Raw genomic sequence first — 20,625 nt, forward strand, 5'->3', positions numbered from 1 at the left:
TAATCTGATTCGAATGGCACGATTCTTAAGTTAACAGATTCTGACTTGATTTCCTTCTGGTAGTTGTCGCAATTAAAAACACTCTAATTTTGGTCGATGATTGAAATTACACCCACTCTACAGTCTACACGCTCGTGTGAGTAGGTGTCCAGCCAAATAGATGATATTTAGATCGAATTTAATTGAACTGTAATTGATCCAATTACTATCCACCAGAAAGGCTCCCGGTGGCGGATTTATAAATCTGTAAGCTCCCCACCGGGAGAAGTATATATAATAATCTATATCAACCAACAAAACAAGCATGTAGTAGACATGTAAATGTTAGCAGCACTTAACACATCTGTGTTAACTAAGTGGTTTAACCAGCGTGGACACAGCGAGACGGTTAGTATCAACAAATATAAAACCCTGGTAACCCTGGCAACTGGTAACCCTGGCAAACAAGTAGACGGTTAGTATCAACAAATATAAAACCCTGGTAACCCTGGCAACTGGTAACCCTGGCAAACAAGTAGACGGTTAGTATCAACAAATATATAACCCTGGTAACTGGTAACCCTGGTAACTGGTAACCCTGGCAAACAAGTAGACGGTTAGTATCAACAAATATAAAACCCTGGTAACCCTGGTAACTGGTAACCCTGGCAAACAAGTAGACGGTTAGTATCAACAAATATAAAACCCTGGTAACCCTGGTAACTGGTAACCCTGGCAAACAAGTAGACGGTTAGTATCAACAAATATAAAACCACCCTGGTAAACAAGTAGACTTAAACAACTACAGCTTCTGGAGAGTTTTAGATTTTAGGTAGTTTGGTGATGACCACTGAATTTTGTTAAAATTGTTTAGTTATTGTTGATTTATTATTAATTTTAGTTATAATGATTATAATTCATGATTCAGCTCCCGGATTCCGTTTCCCGCTCCAGAATGAAAGAGCGATAAACCGATGTATATTCCCTATATAAGATGAATATTATTATAAACCGATGTATATTCCCTATATAAGATGAATATTGTTTCTCTCAGAATTTACGGTAGTGGTAGAGTAACTCTATGTCTAACATCAGATGGTCCATTTTAAAGATAGCATTTAGATAAAATAACGTACTGATCCAATATTGGTTTATCTAGTTTTAACAGCAATAAACTTTCTTGGAATTCTGATCGATACCATCCAGACTAAACCACGAGAAGCATGATTCTCTGAGATACTGTTCGGAAGAAACCGCCATGATGACATGCATGGACATGTTTGTAGTAAATTTGTTCGTTTAGCTGCTCCTTTAGTAGGATGTCTGATTCTGGGGAAGAATTGCTCCCAATTTGTTGCCCGTCGTTTAATCTAGAATTTAATTTAATACGACCATTAAACTAGTGTTTATCATTGGCATTTGGCATCAATTCAACTTTCACACCATTATTGCCAGTATTAAGTATATTTGGCAAGACATCAGTCGTATAAAGTATGAGCCACTAGCGTACCTAATATCTTGGGATGATGCCAGCCTCTGATGCCAGTACCGTTTGATTAGTACAGTATTGGGATCCACGGAATGATCAGGCGATCAACTGTTTCATTAACAGCGAATGATCACGACTAATACTGTAACACACTATTGTAGGCTTTAGAACAATGTAATCTCTCCTACAGCCTGTACTGGTTGAAATGCACGTGGAGAGTGAGTACAGACTGTAATCTGCTCTTCCTGGATTTGTACAGTGGAGAAAAGTTACAATAATTAGTGTTGATACCTAAGCAGGGGAGAGTATTGGTTGAGCTGGAGTGAGAGTGAGAGAGATAGTGATGGAGCCACTTACTGAACCGGCGAAGTGAGAATTCCTCTGTAATTATATAGCTAGCTGATAATTAGATCCAGGTTGGAATTCTTGTTATTCTAGTTATGGCGTGGCACATAACTAGAATTATTGCAAGTAATGTTTATCACGTACGTAAACACTACTAAATCTACTTGGTATATTATATTACGGACTGGAATTTATACTTTAACTCAATTACTTTCTGGCAATTTTCTCGTGTCTGCGACTCTGCAGGGTACTATGTTTACCCGTACTACCCTATTATATCATATTGGTCTTAAAACACTGAAATAGCGCTTTCAGGTGCGCTTATCAAATAGATTAAAATATTCAACACAATCAGCACGAATGTGGTCGTCAAGTAAACTTCTGCCCAATCTTATAACATTTAGAAAAAAAGCAGCCGTAAGTATAAATGTATAATGAACGAGAATGCCTCTAAAAGCTGTGAACAATCAGCAACTTAACGGGATTTTGACGAGTAACCAGCATCTACACTAAACAAAGCGAGCAGTGACTCTTAGACAGCAGGAACACTGATGTCTCGTTACCTGAACGACATGAGTCTCCACGGGGAGATACATCTCTCAGACGGACTGTCTGATCCATTCGACATACTGGTTTAGTTATTTGTTATCATGCATTAAATAGTTATCAGTTTTATCTTAAACTTGAACATATTAATACTAAGGATACATTAAATGGGCACATGATGTTTTATACGCAATAACATTTAACATTACCAAGAGTTAAAGTTATCATTTCGACTGCTATACCTAGTGCTTAAGATCTTTTGGAGAAGATTTTTAGAAATTGTAGGCGATATGTCTAGGATAGAATAATTTGAATTGCTGTTAATTATTACTCATTTACCTTGATTCCTCTGCCTCGATATCAGGTTGATCTAAATACTCATCCATAACAAACATTACAAACAGTTTGAAAAAACAAACACAAACTTATCAAAAACTGCTCAAATTACATTAACAGGGTAGCAAGAATGTTTTGATGATAAGGGAACTAGAGAAGTCTTCTTAATTTATTATAGCGGTGTCCTGTTTCAGGCCATGATTGATAACACCCGAGATTGATTATTGATGATTGAAATTTAAACAGGTTTATTATTAGACGTTATTACAAGTGTTAGCTCCAGCAATCTGCCAAGTTGACACGGTGCCCACACAACAAATTATAAATATCGATTATTCTCCCTAAAGTTATTTAAGACACATCTTTTTCTTTGGAAAATAAAATCTAAAAATAAACATTCACTCAATTCACAAGGTAACAACTTAATATTATATTGAACAACTGCAAGTTCAATGTTGTAAAATCTGATGAAATATTTATTTTCCTGTATCTCATTCTATCCTTTTCTATTCAATTCTATAATAAAATTCATACCACTGCGTCAGAATAATCAATTGAGATTATAAAGGCTCCAGAGTCTAGACAGTTTTAAGCTCATTATTCCAATTTAGGAGCAACATTATTGTATGTAATACCTAACGGATATTTACAGTGCGGTACACAATAACTGCCCGGTGCTCATCAATTTTATGGGCCTTGAAACAAATCACTTAACCTAGAAACAAACATCCAAATCTTTAAAATTGAGTATAATCCTTTGTGAGTTTCATAGCATCACCATGACAATATCACGTCGAAATTGGTCGAAATTGGTCGATTATGGGCTGTCCAGTGTCCAATGATCATTTTCGCTGGCTTCTATCTCAATAACTTAACCAATTGATAAATTAAAGCTCAATTTGAGAAATATAGGCATATTGGGGAACGCATTCCGTTCCCCTGAATATATCGTTTTGATCACTTAATGTGTGCGTGTAGACCCAAGGTCAGGCGGACAAATATTACATTTATGATTGACAGAGCTATCTCTGTGATGCACATGCCCTGGATGTAGAAAACGGTTGGTGAAAAGAATTTCTTAATTGGTTTTAGATTTTGATAAGCAATGGACTCGAAAACTTTGCTCAGCATGAAACTTGCTTTACTTCATGTATTATGGAGATAATCATCCAATAAATTTCAACCAACATCAACCAACATCTTGGTACATTATTTGAGTCACTATTTAGAAATAATGGTTTAATACAATGAGCTCAAAAATATCTGTAATTGTAGTAATTAAAAGTATGACTCATAAGAGTCCACAGTATGACTGAAAATGTTTCATAGATAATAATAATAATAATAATTCTATACATTTACATAATTGAAACAATTATGGCCCCTCATAGATAAGCGTGGTAGCCATAAAATCCAATGTATTGATGGTTTGTTAACAGCTGATTAAAACACCCTTCACACTGTAATGCGTTGGGCATCTAAATTATAGATTTTTATAGATCTGAACACTGACAAAATACCAGATACGTCAAACCAGGAATAGACTTACCCACTGTCTTGCATCTTCATAAAATCAGCTTAGTTTACTATTGGTAAAATGTTAGCCATAACTCATTACATCATGTACATCATCTGAAATTTATTAAATTAGTTACAATGAACTGCAAGGAACCAGAATGGTTCAATAATTTAGAATGGTTAAATGTAATGGATGACTTACAACATATGATATATACTGTAAAAATTCTGCAGGAAACTCCAATCTGAACCACAGTTTGCAAGATTTTCTATCTGATATGATATTCAGCAAAAGGTGAGATAAAGACCACTGTATAAAATTCGTTATGAGAGCAGAGTAGAGGCCCACTCTCAGCATAACCAACAATGTCCATTACAGGATCTTTTAATCTATCAACTATGCTTGTCATCTCAGCAGACATCCGAAGAATTGACAGGCTACCTATATTTGAAAGGCAAATCTCTCCTAACTGTAAATAAATCTTCGTTCATAAAGCTTCTAGCAACCTCCGAAGTCGATCAGGAGAAACTGTAGATAATATGAATGATTTTGTGTACTTAGACTCTGGTTTGAGAGCACAGATAGGGAGATCAGGATTAGAAAGGAAAAAGCATGGGATGCCCTACATAAACTGAATAACATCTGGAAATACAAACTTTCAATGAACCTTAAGATCCGATTAGCGGCTTTTGAATCGGTACTACTCTACGGATCAGAAACCTGCACACTGAAAAAGGCTCAGGAGAAAGGTTTAGACGGGACTTATACAAATATATTGTGTATGGTGCTATGTATCTCATGGAGGGACAAGGTCAGGCGTCAGCAATGTTACTATGTATGGTAGCCTGCCAAGGCTGTCAAACAAGTTATGAAGCAGGAGAAAAATGACGGAACACAGCATCAGATATTTTGATGTGGAGTACTGGCCTTAGTCTTATTGAAACCTTAGTAAAGGCCGAGACAATGTTATTTAATATTTGTCTATGTTACTAAAGGAAGTTGAGACAAACTCTGAAGAGGAACTGCAAACCTTGACGCAAGGATATATGGAGTGGGTTATATGTATATCTCGCGTATATCGGACTTAGTTTCGACTTAGCAGTAGTAGTTTGAAAAGTAGTAGTAGTAGTAGTTTGTCATACGTTGTATGACCCGCCTGTATCGTCACCCCCTGTATCGTCACCATAGTGAAACGACCGTGGGGGTCGCAACGTGATACAAGTAGTAGTAGTAGTAGTAGCATTAGTTACTCCTGTCAAACTTTTTTGGAAAGCCTAGCTAATTTAAAATACATTATTTGAATATTTTCATACACGCTTAAATTACCATTTACCATTATATTATTACTGCTAACGGTTTAGCAAATTAATAATAAACTCAAATGCATTTTTTCAATGATATTCAATTGTGCCAAAATTTAAGTTTTCGCGTTGCTCTAACCAAAGCCCTCTCGCTTGCAATAGCGCGCGACCGCCGGAGGCGGCAAAGATATATATAATATATCTATATAGTGAAACAAATTTATTTTAGTGAAACAAATTTAAAATTTTATCCTTTATTTTACAATCATAATATAATAATATTTATAAGCCTCCGTTTTGAAAGTTTTAAATTTTAATATATTCACATTTCTATTTAAAATTCAATTTAATGTATAATAAGTCAATAATTGGCCGCCAAAGCCGCGCATTCTTGAAAACAGGATTAAATTGTTTATGATTATACGACAAATAGAAATAAATTTAAAACTATCCGTGGTTTTTTGAAATAAATTATAATCTTACCTAAATCCAAAGCCAGCTTTGTAAAATTTACTATTAGATCATAATATATCGTCAGTTCTAAATATGTACAATGCAACATTTCATTAATCTACATACAAGCGTACTCCAGCCCCTGCACGCATCCGTTCTTATGCGGCGCGGCTCAAGCCGCGCACGCACGTATTATTTTATACTTTTTGCTTTCTAATAAATATCGTGTCAATGTGTACGTCTAAATGTTCATGTTTTGTGTAAACCTTGACCATTGTTAATGATCTGGCCCGGCGCGCGCTACTTCGTAGCACTTGCCGTCGGGCCATTTTCGAGAAGAAAGCGGCGCGCGCTACTTCGAAGAAATTTAGACGAGTAACATCCGTCAAGTGTAAACCGAATCCGATTGAGATTAGTTTCAAGGATAAGGACCCAAGTGCCTGTACGGCTTTTTCGGACCCCTGTGGACCACTACTCTTGAAATCGCTCTACAATTACCTGAGGACCCCAGGCTATTATGTTCATTAACCGAATATAGATTTGGCGGAATGACAGGCTGAGCGCGGCCCAGTAACTCTACAACTATTGAACATTTATAACTGTTATATAATATATAACGTCATTTGACAATTATTATCATTAATCTACAATCTAACTTAAACTGTCTTGCTGAGGGGGAGGAGTAAACGCTTCACAAACTAAAGTACTTATATATATATATATATCTATTCAACTTGTGAAACAAGCGCGTCACGCAGTACGCGTACTAGACACATGGCTATGTGAAGTTTTTCCGGGCTCAATTTAGATTGCAGATTTGCATTTAACATAAATTTAGTTAACAATCATTCAACTAACTGAGCTTGAAAATAACGCCGCGCGTAGGAATAGGCGCGCCTGATTTGAATTAATTTTCATTTCCTTCCGGCCTTAATAATTTAAACAAGGTTTTTGCGTTGCAATATAATTGTAGGTTTACAACCTACCAGGATGCGTGCCGAGTTGGACTCGTCGACGGTCCAATATATGGAACAGATATTTTACGAGTATCACCCGTTAACAATATAAGCGCAGCAGGTGACCACTATCGCGATCGCGCGGCGTCGCACTGCATTATAATAACATACGGTGATTATTTGCTTATAAATTAAAAGCATATTAATATTTAACGAGTGATACTCGTAAAATATTTGTTCCAATTATTAGACCGTCGACGAGTCCAATGCAATGCAACTCGGCGCGTGTCTTGGTAGGTTATAATAACCTATAAATTAATATGATATAACACGTATTATTGTTAAAATTATTTTTTGCGGCGCGAAAAACATTTTATGAATATGCAGTAAATTGTAAATTTACATAGTAATTACGCGTACAATCGCAGATCGAAGAGGCGAAGCAACAATGCTAGTTTGCGCGGCGCTTCGAAGCGTCGAAGTACTCAAATGCAACATGCCAGGTAAAAGAGTATCAATCAATAAACTAGCAAGCGTGGTAAACACAAGCTGGCATCGTTAACGGGTGATACTCGTAAAATATCTGTTCCATATATTGGACCGTCGACGAGTCCAACTCGGCGCGGCGCGTCCTGGTAGGTTGTAAACCTACAATTGCATCGTAAATCAAGTACAAAGTCACAAAAAGCTCAACGCAAAAATAAAAGAGGATTAGTTTAATAAAAATTTCCTTTTGCGGATGTTACTCGTCTTAATTTCTTAATTAAAGCGCGCAGATTTCTTTTCGAAATTGTGGCCCGAGGAAGTGGTAAAAAGTAGCGCAGCACGCGCCGGGCTAGTCCATATTTAACAATGGACAAAGTGTTTTTAAATACAATTTTTAAATGTTAGATGTTTGATATCTTTTTTACGTAAGTTTATGCAGAAATGGCTGGACGAAACCGTAAGTGGCATATTATTATGCCATGTTACGATTCTGTTGACTAACCGAAGGGCCGGAAGTGTATTAGGGCTGAAGTGACGGTCCAATATGTCATTCGCTAACATAATCATCTCTTGTCAATAACAGTACAGTTTTTTGAATAATGACTTACACTTCTTTTGCCACTACTTTTGTGTTTTTTCATAAAACTTTTGGTGACCTTCACAATACCAGTAGGTTTTAGATAGGGTGTTTCAGCTACATGGGTTGGAGATCCCATTTTTTGCGGTGATAATAATAATAATTATAATTCCATACAGTTTCAATTATTATAGAATTATTATTATTATTATTATCACCACAAAAAAGAGGACCCCCAACCCGTGTAGCTGAAACAGGGAGAAATGAGAATAACAGGGAGTCACTGCAGCTGGTACAAGAGCATGGGTCAGGAGCTTGGCTAACATGTCTCCCCATTCAACAGCTAGGGTATGCTTACAGCAAGCAAGACCACCTGACAACCACAACACTAGATCAACAAAAATTTTTAACATTTTAACCCCAAAGTTCAGAATGACTGACTTTACTACTACACAGGAGGAGCAAAGTGCAAAGAAACTGCCACAAACTGCTACAAACTGCTACTAACTGCTACAAACTGGCACTAACTGCCACAAACTGCTACTAACTGCTACAAACTGGCACTAACTGCTACAAACTGGCACTGTTTGTAGCAGTGTTCACCAGCCTAAGGTATTCAGCAACGGAGTCTCTCACATTGTTATGTCGGTAGTTCACAGTTGAGGGTATGATTATGATCATTCTTGGCTCCATAATTGCAGAATCTTGGGGTGTTAGGGATTATTGGTAGCAATGAATTGTGCTCTGAAAATTGCATCACTTGATTTAATTTATTGTATTATAATACTGTTTGAAGTGTAGCTGATGTAAGTGTACTGAAAGTTATCCTTGTAAGATTTAATGTTTTTAGGCAGGCCCCCTCTTCATTTGGACCTCAATCACGTTTTCCAATCCATTCGATCATTGGAACTGGATAGACCTCAAAGATTGCCATATTCTTGGAACAACCCATTTGTAGCATCAACAATTAATTAGCAGCAGTTTTATTCAGTACAGGGGTTGGTGGTCTAGTGGTCGGTTTAAGGCCAAGGTACTTTTACCAGAAAATTACGGTTGAGGACCTACTTGCGCCATCAATCTCAGAGGGGAGCACTAAGGATTTCTATACAATCTCATTATACACAGCCGAATGATCTGGATATCACGTCAGTGATTGAAGGTTAAATAAGGAGGTACCCTGCCAAAAGATCTGGAATCTTCTGTTGATTGCTGAACACAATCTTATTAATAGAGTGGATTCCACTAATATAGCCATCATATCACTATCAACATATTTCAAAGCTTTTGATGTGGTATCATGTAAATAAATTTGCAGAAAGCTCTTTTGTTGGACCCTGCCTTTGCATGAGGCTCGTTGCCATTGTATCATTTTTATTTCTCGAGTAACTCATTGCTTAACCATCTGAAAATGTTGGATGTTGAAATTTGTTGTTAATATCTGATAACCAACATTGTTATGACCTTTGGTAATTTGTTAACTTATCAATCAATACTAATTCAATGAATCATATGCAGATGTCTTCAGGCTTTGAAGATAAAACTGGCATCATCAAATCTGCGACTGATTGGGGTAGTTGGTATCAAACTATTGAAGACATCACTGCAGAAATACTTGTACCATTGACCACTAAAGGTAGAGACATTAAAATCAAGATTCTGCCTTCATCTCTTTCGTGTTCTGTAAATGGAAAGGAGGTTCTGTCTGGTAAGCTATTTGCAAGTATTGTTTGTGATGAGAGTACTTGGACTTTAGAAGATCATGAAGACAACTGTCGCATCATCCGTATTTTCCTTGTGAAGGGTAATAAGACTCCTCAAAGTTGTTGGACTTCATTACTTCAAGATAAATATCCAGCTGATATGGACACCCTTGACAAAATGCAGAAAAAAATTCTCCAAGAACGCTATCAATCAGAAAATCCAGGATTTGACTTCAGTCAAGCAGAAGTAACTGGAAACTATCAGAATGGGGGTCCTACTTTATCATGAATATCCAATTATATCATTTGGGGTAACCTTTTCTTGGGTATACTATGTTTTTTATATGTCGAAGTGTGCTAGAAACACAAGAAGTTTATTTATTATTTATATACATGTAAATATTCATCTAAACTAAAAAGTTATTACAATTGTTACAAAATTTAATGATTATGCTTCTGGTCTACGATACGTTCAATTTAATGTTAATGTTTTGTCAAGTTTCATTTAAAACAACTTGCAAATATGTTGAATATTCCATAATGAATTCTCAGCCTTCTATATCGAATAGAGCTATCTGTTAATCTTCATCTTAAAGACAATTAATTAACGACTTATTTTCAGGATGGGTCCCAAAATTCCTGTTCGAGGTTTAGTAGCCAGGCGCAAAAAAATTCGAATAGTTACAGCTGTGCTATTCACATTTGTCGGCGGAATTTGTATCCTTTGATCTTGAATGATAAGAAAAGAAATCGGTACATTTAAGTTAAATGCAATTGTCTAATAATCCCTAATAATAATTGATTGAATTTTGATAATTTAGCTAATGTGCTTGTCTTCCTTAACATTTCCATCAAAAGTTGCCAAAACTGTTGGGCAGTATGGATCTGATGATTTTCCAGAACTAGATCAGCCCAAAAGTGCAAGATGAATATACACACGGAGGCTCTTCAGCTATACTAACAGCTTCATTCTGGCAGAAGAGAGCTTGTCGAAATGAACAGTACTGAAGCGTCGAGAATCGAATCAATTCATGATTGAGTAATAGAGCACCAGATATTAAATTCTTCAGTGACATTGATACTTAATTTATTAAATGGATATAGGAAGATAATTTGATAATGTCTAGTGATCCAACACAAATTTAACAGTAATGAGGTAGATATTAGTTAATTGAAGTAATTTGCTGTTCTACCAAAGCAACGTTTTTTCTACATTAATTGCCCTGCCCCATCACGTGGTGGTACCAGTAAATATGTTGGAGGAAATAGCCAATTTACTGTTCATGTTGCGTGCACCTTTATTAATATAGCTTTTTACAGCCAACTGTATGATTCCATTTCTGGTCGTTTTAATCGGTTAGCATTTCTGTTTATTGAATAGTTCATGACATGTTTTCTAAAATATTGTCTCCATGCTGTTTAATGTATAATTTGTACATACCAGTGGACATTATTATATTTTTACCATAATAATATGACATGGCAGACAGCTTAGTCTGTTGTTTAAATATTTTAATTAACCGTTCACAATAAAATGTGTATAGGTGTGTCACTTAGGGCTAGATTATGAATCTTGGAAGATAGCAACTCAGCTGGCTCACATGTGGAGTCACAGAGAAAACAGTTTCAACAAATGAAAGTGAATGGAAATGGACAACCAGAACGATTGGCTCTATTTGCTCAAACGGACAGCGAATTGAGGTTTGTGTCTGATTTAGTAGCTGCACACACTTTCATGCCTCTTATTTTCATAGCCTCTCATCTGCCCTTCAAATACCGTGCTGGACACTGCTAGAAAGATGATATCTAGTACATTACAACATTGTACATTATGCCATTGACTTATACCTTACATTTTAGTGAAAGTGATGGAAGTGACCCGGAGGAGACAGCATTTGAGCGAGAGTTTATTGACATCAATAGAAGAAGATCTATGCGTAAACACAAAGAAAATTCTACCACTTTGTCACCAAATGCTTTGTCTAATAATAAGGTAAGTGTTCACAATTAGTCCTTAATAAGATATACTTTAATAAGATATTGTACTTTTATTCTTATAGTTCTCGCGGATATCTTTATTCTAACCGGCAAACAACATAGTCTGGCAATATCATGACTTGTACATATATATAATAGTATTAAGTATTCATTATGCTAAATGACGGAATATTCAGGTGGCACTGTCAGAGTGTAGTGTTAGTCCTATTTCGAACATGTCTGGCAGATCCCATATCTCCGCTAAAACACCCTCCACCACGTCCGGACTTCCCTCCAGTCGATCCTCCCGACTCTCTCAGGTGATTGTCATTGATTTGTTAAAACTATGTTCCTGAGACCAAAAGTAAACTTTCAGTACTAAAGTAGCATGAACAGAGGCTCATTACAATCATTTGAATTAACACTAATATTGCAGCTGAACAAAGAGGATCTGAGTGACAGTGAATCAGAGGAGCCTCTGTATATCACCAAACCATCTTCTCATCTGCTGTGTAACATCTGTAAGAGAGTTCTTAGACGCCCCGTCATCACTCAGTTAGTATTCCAACATTCTCCCCTAATCGAAAAGTTATTTAAACATTGCATCTCACAGTCCATGCGTATATTATTTCTATCAAAACTCACTTTAAATATATCATCACTTGTCTTGTCGTAAGTGTATTTGAGTTGTTTTTATAATCTAATGAGCATGTTCTTAATAATAAGACCACCAATTTCTCAGATGTGGACACACATACTGTGCTAGATGTGTGATGATTGGCAGAGTTAAGGACTGTCCCATGGACGGTCAGGAACTAGCACTAGTCGTGGAAAACATTGCACTTCGAGAACAAATCGGTGGTTTGATGGTTGGTGAAATTAAATATTGTTTTGTTAACTCTTCAGATTCTTATTTGGGATCTAAACAGGTTTTCCATTTAAATACAATATACATATTCTGTTTTTCTCATTCAATCTGATTATGTTTAGTCGTGAAGTAAGATTGTATTAGGAGATAAGAACTAAGAAAAGACTAATTAACATATCAATTTTCCTCTGTTCAGGTGTACTGTAAGTTTGGTTGTGCTATAAAGGAAGGTGGGGATAAAGTCTACACCGGTCAGTCCTGCACGGACAAACTCACATTCCACCAGCGCAAAGTTCACGAATCCCAGTGTCCGTGGTCCATCGTCCCTTGTCCCAACTCGGAGGAATGCGGGACACTGCTAGCACGTGACGTGACAGAGCATTTGGTGGAATGTAAGCATGCCACGTGTGAGAACGTTAAGTACGGGTGCGACTACAAGGGGACTAGTGGAGGGGTTGATAGACACGAGGAGGATTGTAAGTTCAGGGTAGTGAGGGGGGTTATTGAGAGTTTCCGGGGCACTATAGAGAACCTGGTGGTAGAGGTGGGTAAACAGAACAAGCAGATAAAGGAGCTGAGGAATGCTGTGTTGGTGATGGAGCAGGAGAATGTGCAGAGAGACAGGTAGGAACAGTGTTGTTGTGATGTTGTACAGTGTTGTTGTTTCTAAACATTGCTGGCATGTTTATAATTAGTTGTGATATTATTTTAGTTTACATTTTAGTTCAAATTATTGTATGATTTGTTTGTTAACGTGAGAAACTTAATTCAGGAAATTGGATCTGAAGTTGACATTGCTAGACGAATCACAGTCTCACTGCAACACCTCGCTTAACGAAACTAGACAGATGGTCAACGAGATCAGCACAGAAATGAACAACGTTCAGTCACAGGTATTTAACCCCCAATTAATGGATATGTCCCCACGATTCTTTAGTTTGTTGTGTAATACGACGGTGGTATTATGTCTCTAGTTGTCACTTTTGCTATCAATTCTGAAATCTTGTAAAAATACACAAGGTAGAAATTGTAAGTAATTTTATATTAATCCAGTCCGACTATGAGTTTGACCCAGATAAGGTAAACCTCCCGGATTTTGCATATTTGGGTCTTTAGATGTGGTTTTCTGGTTTTCTGGGTCAAGAGTTAGAGAATGCTTACTTTTAAAACAACTTTTCATGCTTAGTTAAAAGTCTTAAATAGCTTCAGCCAAAGCATACACGTTGTAGAATCAGGTATCAAAACTGCTGAAATTTAAATTTAAAGCCGAATTATCAAAATGCAGCCTTAGCCTCGTAATCTGCGGGATTTTACATGCATGTACAAGCATTTTTCGTCTTTATCAATTGTATGCCAAGATTTGAAAACAACCGTCAGACTCCTCATCAGAAGATATCATATTAGTATATTTGATTTTGTGTATTTCATGCATAAAGTATATTGCAAGTACTGATAATTTAAACACTGCAGCTAGGATTAGTCGGAAACATAGAGCAGCACGTGTTTAAGTGCAAGGGAACCTTTGTTGGACACGATGGTCCCATCTGGAGTATGGCTAGCTCGGGAGATCTCCTCTTTTCTGGATCCAGCGACCACACTATCAAGGTATCATCTCTTTTTGATTAATTATATATATATATATATTATATTCATAAAATTTTTGCTCTCTTCATTAATCTATTTTGTTGGAACTATTATTTCATTTGATAGTGCTGTACTGTAAGAAGTTGTCTTATTGTAAAAATTGCATATTTAATATCGAAGGAGTCCTCTCGGTCCTATTTACCATTCCCTTCACCAGATATGGGACACACTGGCAAACTTCACCTGTCTCAAAACACTACAAGGACACGAAGGAATGGTGCTGGCCCTCTGCGTGCACAATGGTGTTCTCTACAGCTCAGCTAGTGACAACAAGATCTGTGTCTGGGATATCAAGTCCCACAGGTTACTGGAGAGTTTCTCTGCTCACAGTAACCCTGTGTGTACTTTAGCTGCTAATGATAGCTACTTTTTTAGTGGCTCTCTTAGAGTTATTAATGTAAGTTTTTAAATCTTTAGTGCTTGCAATATTCTACCATTTTAGTAGTAGCTGTCATTTGATTATATGACACAGTGCCCTTCGTCACATGTTACACAATGCCCTTCGTCACATGTCACATGTGACATATGCTTTACTACCCAGGTGTGGGATGTGGCAACATTCCAAGCAGTCCACACGATAGATAACCTAAACCATTGGGTTAGAGCCCTGGTTATAAAGAAGAACAAATTGTACGCTGGAATTTACCAAGCCATCAAGATATGGGATGTTACTACTTTCGAAACTGAGAGGATAATCGACATAAAAGGTTGATAAATAATCTTTAATTACTAACTTTCTTCATGTCAAGCAGTAATTGAGTAATTATCTACCCAGACTACTGTAATTTTGACATAAATTTCATAATTAAGTGTAAATTAAGCGCTGAACCGAACTCTAATCTCTTGATTCACACTAACCACCTCTATTACCCCTCATTTAACACGTGATCCTGCAGGCGGTAGTGTGTACTCCATGGTAGTAACAGATAGCTGGATAATATGCGGTACCTACGAGAAGGGTATCCAGATGCACTCCCTGCACAACGACCAGAGTCACGTACTAACGGGACACACTGGCACTGTGTACTGTTTGGGTTTCTACACATCCGCTGGTCATACACGACTTTTCTCAGGTCAGTATTCAGTTGGTGTCATTCAATCTGTTTAGGGATCGCGGTTATCACCACTATGAGTCAGAAGTCATCATATTAACGACAATCTATTGCCCGCCTCTCATAAGTATTACTTGGTCTATAATACGCATAGGCTTTAATTCAAAATGTTGGAAATGACTAATTAATTGAAATAAAACTAATGCCAAATATGTTCAGGAGCCAATGACAGGACAATCAAGGTATGGAATGTTGACAGGAAGATCCCGTCTCAGACTCTGGACCGTCATCAGGGATCAGTCTGCTGTTTGGTGGTTGCTAAGGGCAAAATATTCAGTGGTGCTATGGATTCTACGATAAAAGTTTGGCAGTGACATTCCTGGGCCATTAATACAGCTCTGGTACAACTTTAATTTTACGAAATCACCTGATAACATAAGTTTGGTGTTCCTACCTTCTTGTTTGTGAAAATTATGTGACTTGACGTTAAAGTTTATTCGTTTTGGTCGATAATCAACTAATCAGCTGTGATATTGAAACTTGATGACGTCACGTGATCGGATAATCGAATACCGCCGCGCTAGATGACAACGGTCCGACTCAATGACGTTCATTTAATTTCAAATTTTGAACTTTCGATAGCTCAACGAAAACTTTGGAACTTTGTGCTTCAAATCACCCCGTCATAAAATTATTTAATCATGAATTAATTCGTTACAGTTTTTAGAATTCTTTTCGTTGTTTTACTTTAATTTTCATGTTATATAATTTAATAAGTATCAAGTAATGAGTAAACCCATTTTACAAGTTTGCAGCAGTTATATTTTTGATACAATCGTGTAATTTTCATTATATCAATTATATAATCTCCAATATGTATTATATTCTTTTATGGAAATCGTCTATCATATTTTGTCAATCATTTGCTTTTAGGTACCACAATGAATTATTTTTGCACTATAAAAATAATGCTTTATATTCTCCAGACCTGGTCTACTAGTAATCTACTAGTAGATTACTAGTAGATTACTAGTAGATTACTAGTAGATTACCAGTAGATTACTAGATCTACTAGTAGATATGAAGTACTACAGTGAAACTCCGATTTACCGCGGAGTTTGTGGAAAGGAAACAGCCGCGGTAAATTGGGGGTTTGCGGTAAATCAGGGTTTTACTGTATTCAAATTATTTATGTCAACAACTAAACAAATATAACGTTCTTATAGCATGGTATAGATAGCAACATTTGCAATAGTCAACGGCTTCAATAAGTTTCGCAAAGTACTGTACATAGCATATATTATTACATTAATCATTAGACTAATCAATCAGTTGAACTGACCAAACGTTCATAATACTCTCATTCAAATAAGCTTTAAGATAAATTATAATTTCTACAATAGATCATAAAATGAATAGCTTAGTTTTTAATACTATTTAATATTTTGCATTAATGCGGGAAAATCAAACTTAACTTGAAGTCGTTCTGATGTTCACCAAATAACTGATAAAGCGGAATTTTTAAAAATCAGAGAATCCACTTTTGCAACTCTGTATAAGATCTAGCTGATAGTTTCACTTGTTCCACTTAAACATGGACTACTTTTAAACTCCTCCAAAGCCTTACTCGTATCAACTTCCCTTCTACTGAAAGTTCTCAACAGTTTAGTCACGTTAAAGTTCTCAGAGCTGGCAGTGTGGCTGAAAGTTTTCTTCACAGCCCGGGATATGGAGATTTGCTCGGAAACACGGGGATTAACACAGAAATATATGACAGGGTTAAAAACACTGTTGGTATAGTAGAGGGTCACTGTGAAGATCTGAGCAACTTCATAGGACATGTTGATGTAGAAGGTAGCCATCAGAATCTCTGGAATACAGACTATCATTCCAGTTAGGATGATTGTTGTAGTCGTGATTATCACTTTTGTGAATTTGATCTTGTTTTTAATGATAGCTACAATGATGAGAATGTATAGGATGCTGAGTACAACTAAAGGAGCGAGCAAGAAGAGCATTCCTTCGTAGGACTCGGACTTTTCGTAGACACATCTGTGGTACTGTCTCTGATACACCATCTGGAAGGAATTTGGAATAAACAGATGCCTGGTTAAGTTTCAGCATGTTATGAATTTTTTTTGGGTTTTTTATTCTTATAAAAATTTGATCAGCTGATATAAGATACAAAATACCGCCATTAAAAGTAAATCATAAACCCTAACTAAGATTCACCGTATTTGTACCAAGGAGAAATTTGATTGCATCAAGAACTCCTGCACTGACAGAAGGTAACCACGAGATGGTAATCATTACTATGCTGACTTTGTACGTGACAAAACTGTTGTATTTTAGTGGGAAGGTCACCGCTAGGAATCTGTCAAAAGCCATCGGTATCAGGACTAGCATCAGAGAGTTCCTGAAAGGAAAATGTTTTGGTAAACTAGAAGATAGAGATGAAATATCTTTTTAACACCGATGAAATTATTGATGATTTCAATGAACATCTCTGGTTTAAATCTTACGTGAAAACGTTGATTAGGATAGTGTAGCCATAGCAGAAGTTGGTAGCCTCAAAAAGGTCGGTTACTCCGACAAATCGCTTAGAAACAATGCCCAGTCCTCTAACAATTCCAATCATTGACATTCCAATGTCACTGAATGAAACATTCAGTATGAAGATCCCCTGAAATGAGGCAATCTATTAAATAAGGAATTATTATTATATAATGCAGTGTATGTATAAACCTATGCCTCCGCGATACTCATTATATATATCTGAATTGATATTGTTATGGTTTACCTTGCGTCCTGGCAGTTTTATCCTGTTAGATATTATCGAGTAGATAAGAAAGCTGCTGAGAAAGAATCCCAGAACACATATTCCTATCAGACAGGATCCCTGAAGTGTATGTTAATAGTGTCAGTATTGTTTATCAGCTCTATTTATTTATTATCACGCTCTTACTGTTTGAAAACTAATGCAATGTTGGTAAAAGTTTGTTTGTCTTCAGACCGAAACATGTTAAATGAAACTTTTATCATGGAATCAGTAATTGTTTATCATATTATTATATTTGTTATGATAACATATTATTATGTTACCATATTTTGGTCAACGTTTAGATAAATGAGTTTATACTATTACTAAGTAAACTTACGTTAACGATTCGAAACATACAGACTCCATCAGTTTCATTCACACATTTGTGATCTCGAATGTTGTAGACCATATTGTTTACACTCTGAATGGTAATGGTTTCACAGTTCACACTATATCGTCCCAACTCAAATCGCGCTGCAATTTACCAGACAGTTTCCTTGAAACCAAATTGAACAAACGAAACTTGCGAAATAATAATATGCTCTATACTTTAACAGCAACCGGTTATCTTCGTATGTGATTAAGTTTGATGTTGGTAGCTACTAGCTAATACATATCGAGATCGGTAAAGGATGTTAATAGTTGATAGTTAGTAGTTAATAGTTAATAGTTAATAGTACTATGTTTACAGTATGCACTGAAGGGGTATCCTAGGAAGTTTCTTGAACTTTTAACAGGCACCCCTCTTCATTTAACTCTCAATTAAGTTTCTTATCATTCGGCTGAGTTGACCGAGGAGAGCATAGATTCAATGGATCCTTAGATACTCCTTAGACTAGGTGACACTGGGATTCGAATGTTAATTGCTTCGCTACTATTGTATGCGTTGGGAAAATTGCAATTTAAGGTTCATTTTTAGAAAGTATCACTTTTAGAGATCTCTACGAAGTCGCTATCTCCCGTCCAAGCGAACAAACTAGATGGAACGAACAAGATTTAAATTTGTCATATTATCTCACTCACATTTACTGACGTTCTTGAGTTGGTCGAAGTTTAATCAATACGTGACATTACCGACATACTTCACAATAGATACGAATTAACCTCTTAAACTGCCCAATTGTTATCAATAATTCGTTTAAGGAATACAGCAGTGGACACAATGAGACGAGAACTCGACATCAAATTGAAGACTGCCGGAAGCCCACCTAAGCCCACCAACTTATCCTCTTCTGAGATAAAAGGACTCAAATGGTTGGAACAGCGCATTAAAGATGGGACAATAGCCATCACTAAGGCAGACAAGGGTGGTGCAACCCTTATTATCGACCCTGACCTCATCAAGCAACGGACACTGGAGAAACTGGAAAATCAGGAACTATATGAAAAGTTGGACTGTGACCCTACCCAACAGCTGTATGAGAAACTCTTCAAGCACTGGGTACAGGGAAAAGAAGAAGGACTGATATTAGCAAGGGATGCGAAAGAAGTGATGGGTGTTTCTGACAACACCAGAGCAGACCAAACTGGACCCACAAACCGCCCCAGTACCCTCCCTCACTATCGCCCTGGCCAGCCGTATTTCTACCCTGCTTTTAAAATTCATAAGCTGAAGAAAGAAGAACTCATACCAGGGGCCAAACCACCAGCAAGACTCATTACCGCCCTCCACGAAGGAGCCAGCAGACGACCGGATGTCTTCCTAGCTGATAAATACCTACGTCAACTAGAAAGGGATTTTTGCGAAGACCTTCTTATTGATAATAGAGACGCCTTAGTCTGGCTCGACAACATCAACAATACCCTGGACACAGAACTCAAAAGCAACATTAAAGCATTCACATTTGATTACAAAGCTTTATATGATTCATTGAGTCCCCACCTCACACTCCAAGCTTTGAAGGTGGCCATGGAAGAAAAGAGACCAGAATGGTCCGCCAAATTTAAGGAGTGGTTGATAAGAAGTGTTGAACTCAGCTATGAGTCGTCTATAGGCAAATTTAACGGAGAGTGGTACAGACAAAAACGAGGAGTACCGACAGGAGGCAGTATCTGTGTACAACTTGCAAACATAGCAGTATACCATGTCATGCGTGAGCAAGTCTATTCAGACACGGAACTAATGGAACCTGTAAAATCGGTCAAGAGATACATAGACGACGGCTGTGGAGTATTCCATGGTACGAAAAGACAGTTTTCAAAATTCATCGCGACTGTCAATACAAGGCTAGCAGAACTTGGCCTCCACATTGATGAGAACATCATAGAAGATAACAATGTTTATGTGGCGTTCTTAGACATAAAATTTTGTTTCGACACCGCAGGTGATCTTCAGACAGACCTCCATGTTAAAGAGACTGATGCTCGCTCTTACCTGTACTTCGGTTCCCACCACCCGAACCATACATTCAGCAGCATAGTCTATAGTGCATGCCTGAGACTCCGGCGAATCATCAATGATAACGACAGACTCCGAAAACAAATTGATGAATTAAAAACCTTTTTCTTCCAATCCAACTACCCTAAAACTATGGTAGATAACATCAGTGAAAAAGTCAAAGGCTTTGAAAGATGCC

The 20,625-nt window shown here is 37.0% G+C and overlaps 4 protein-coding genes across 8 annotated transcripts in view; 2 read left to right on the forward strand and 2 right to left on the reverse strand.

Annotated features, from left to right (window-relative positions):
• Positions 1–4,339, reverse strand: part of LOC134811214 (DENN domain-containing protein 5A-like) — a 36,088-nt gene extending 31,749 nt beyond the window's left edge. The window contains exon 1 of one of the 4 annotated variants that reach the window (XM_063817975.1): positions 4,245–4,339. In XM_063817975.1, the coding sequence (XP_063674045.1) occupies positions 4,245–4,264 (20 nt within the window). In that variant the 5' untranslated portion in view covers positions 4,265–4,339. Of the gene's footprint in view, positions 1–2,698; positions 2,839–4,244 lie in introns of those variants that run through there. The other 3 variants (XM_063817973.1, XM_063817974.1, XM_063817972.1) reach the window with 3 other exon arrangements.
• Positions 4,340–9,501: 5,162 nt separating this feature from the next.
• On the forward strand, positions 9,502–10,062 carry LOC134811220 (nudC domain-containing protein 2-like). The gene has a single exon (XM_063817984.1). It carries the CDS (start codon positions 9,503–9,505, stop codon positions 9,974–9,976), a length of 474 nt encoding a protein of 157 aa, XP_063674054.1. The 5' UTR covers position 9,502; the 3' UTR covers positions 9,977–10,062.
• A 241-nt stretch (positions 10,063–10,303) lies between these two features.
• Positions 10,304–16,046, forward strand: LOC134811215 (E3 ubiquitin-protein ligase TRAF7-like). Of its 2 annotated transcripts, none has more exons than XM_063817977.1 (13): positions 10,304–10,404; positions 10,546–11,388; positions 11,548–11,680; positions 11,862–11,984; positions 12,101–12,219; positions 12,407–12,533; positions 12,729–13,156; positions 13,305–13,425; positions 14,003–14,137; positions 14,334–14,573; positions 14,718–14,883; positions 15,073–15,249; positions 15,448–16,046. In XM_063817977.1, exons 2-13 carry the CDS (start codon positions 11,321–11,323, stop codon positions 15,600–15,602), a joined length of 1,992 nt encoding a protein of 663 aa, XP_063674047.1. In that variant the 5' UTR covers positions 10,304–10,404; positions 10,546–11,320; the 3' UTR covers positions 15,603–16,046. The 2 variants fall into 2 exon arrangements, with proteins under 2 accessions (XP_063674047.1, XP_063674046.1); XM_063817976.1 differs by lacking the exon at positions 10,304–10,404 and adding an exon at positions 13,586–13,612 and having other exon boundaries at positions 11,230–11,388.
• Positions 16,047–16,721: 675 nt separating this feature from the next.
• LOC134826754 (uncharacterized) lies at positions 16,722–18,458 on the reverse strand. Its single transcript, XM_063839249.1, has 6 exons — positions 18,387–18,458; positions 18,029–18,127; positions 17,751–17,911; positions 17,542–17,644; positions 16,856–17,306; positions 16,722–16,732 (listed from the first exon to the last, which is right to left on the reverse strand). Exons 1-6 carry the CDS (start codon positions 18,456–18,458, stop codon positions 16,722–16,724), a joined length of 897 nt encoding a protein of 298 aa, XP_063695319.1.
• Positions 18,459–20,625: the final 2,167 nt, after the last annotated feature.

The sequence above is a fragment of the Bolinopsis microptera genome, chromosome 2 (genome assembly GCF_026151205.1).
Source record: "Bolinopsis microptera isolate Bmic1 chromosome 2, MBARI_Bmic_1.0, whole genome shotgun sequence".
NCBI lineage: Eukaryota > Metazoa > Ctenophora > Tentaculata > Lobata > Bolinopsidae > Bolinopsis > Bolinopsis microptera.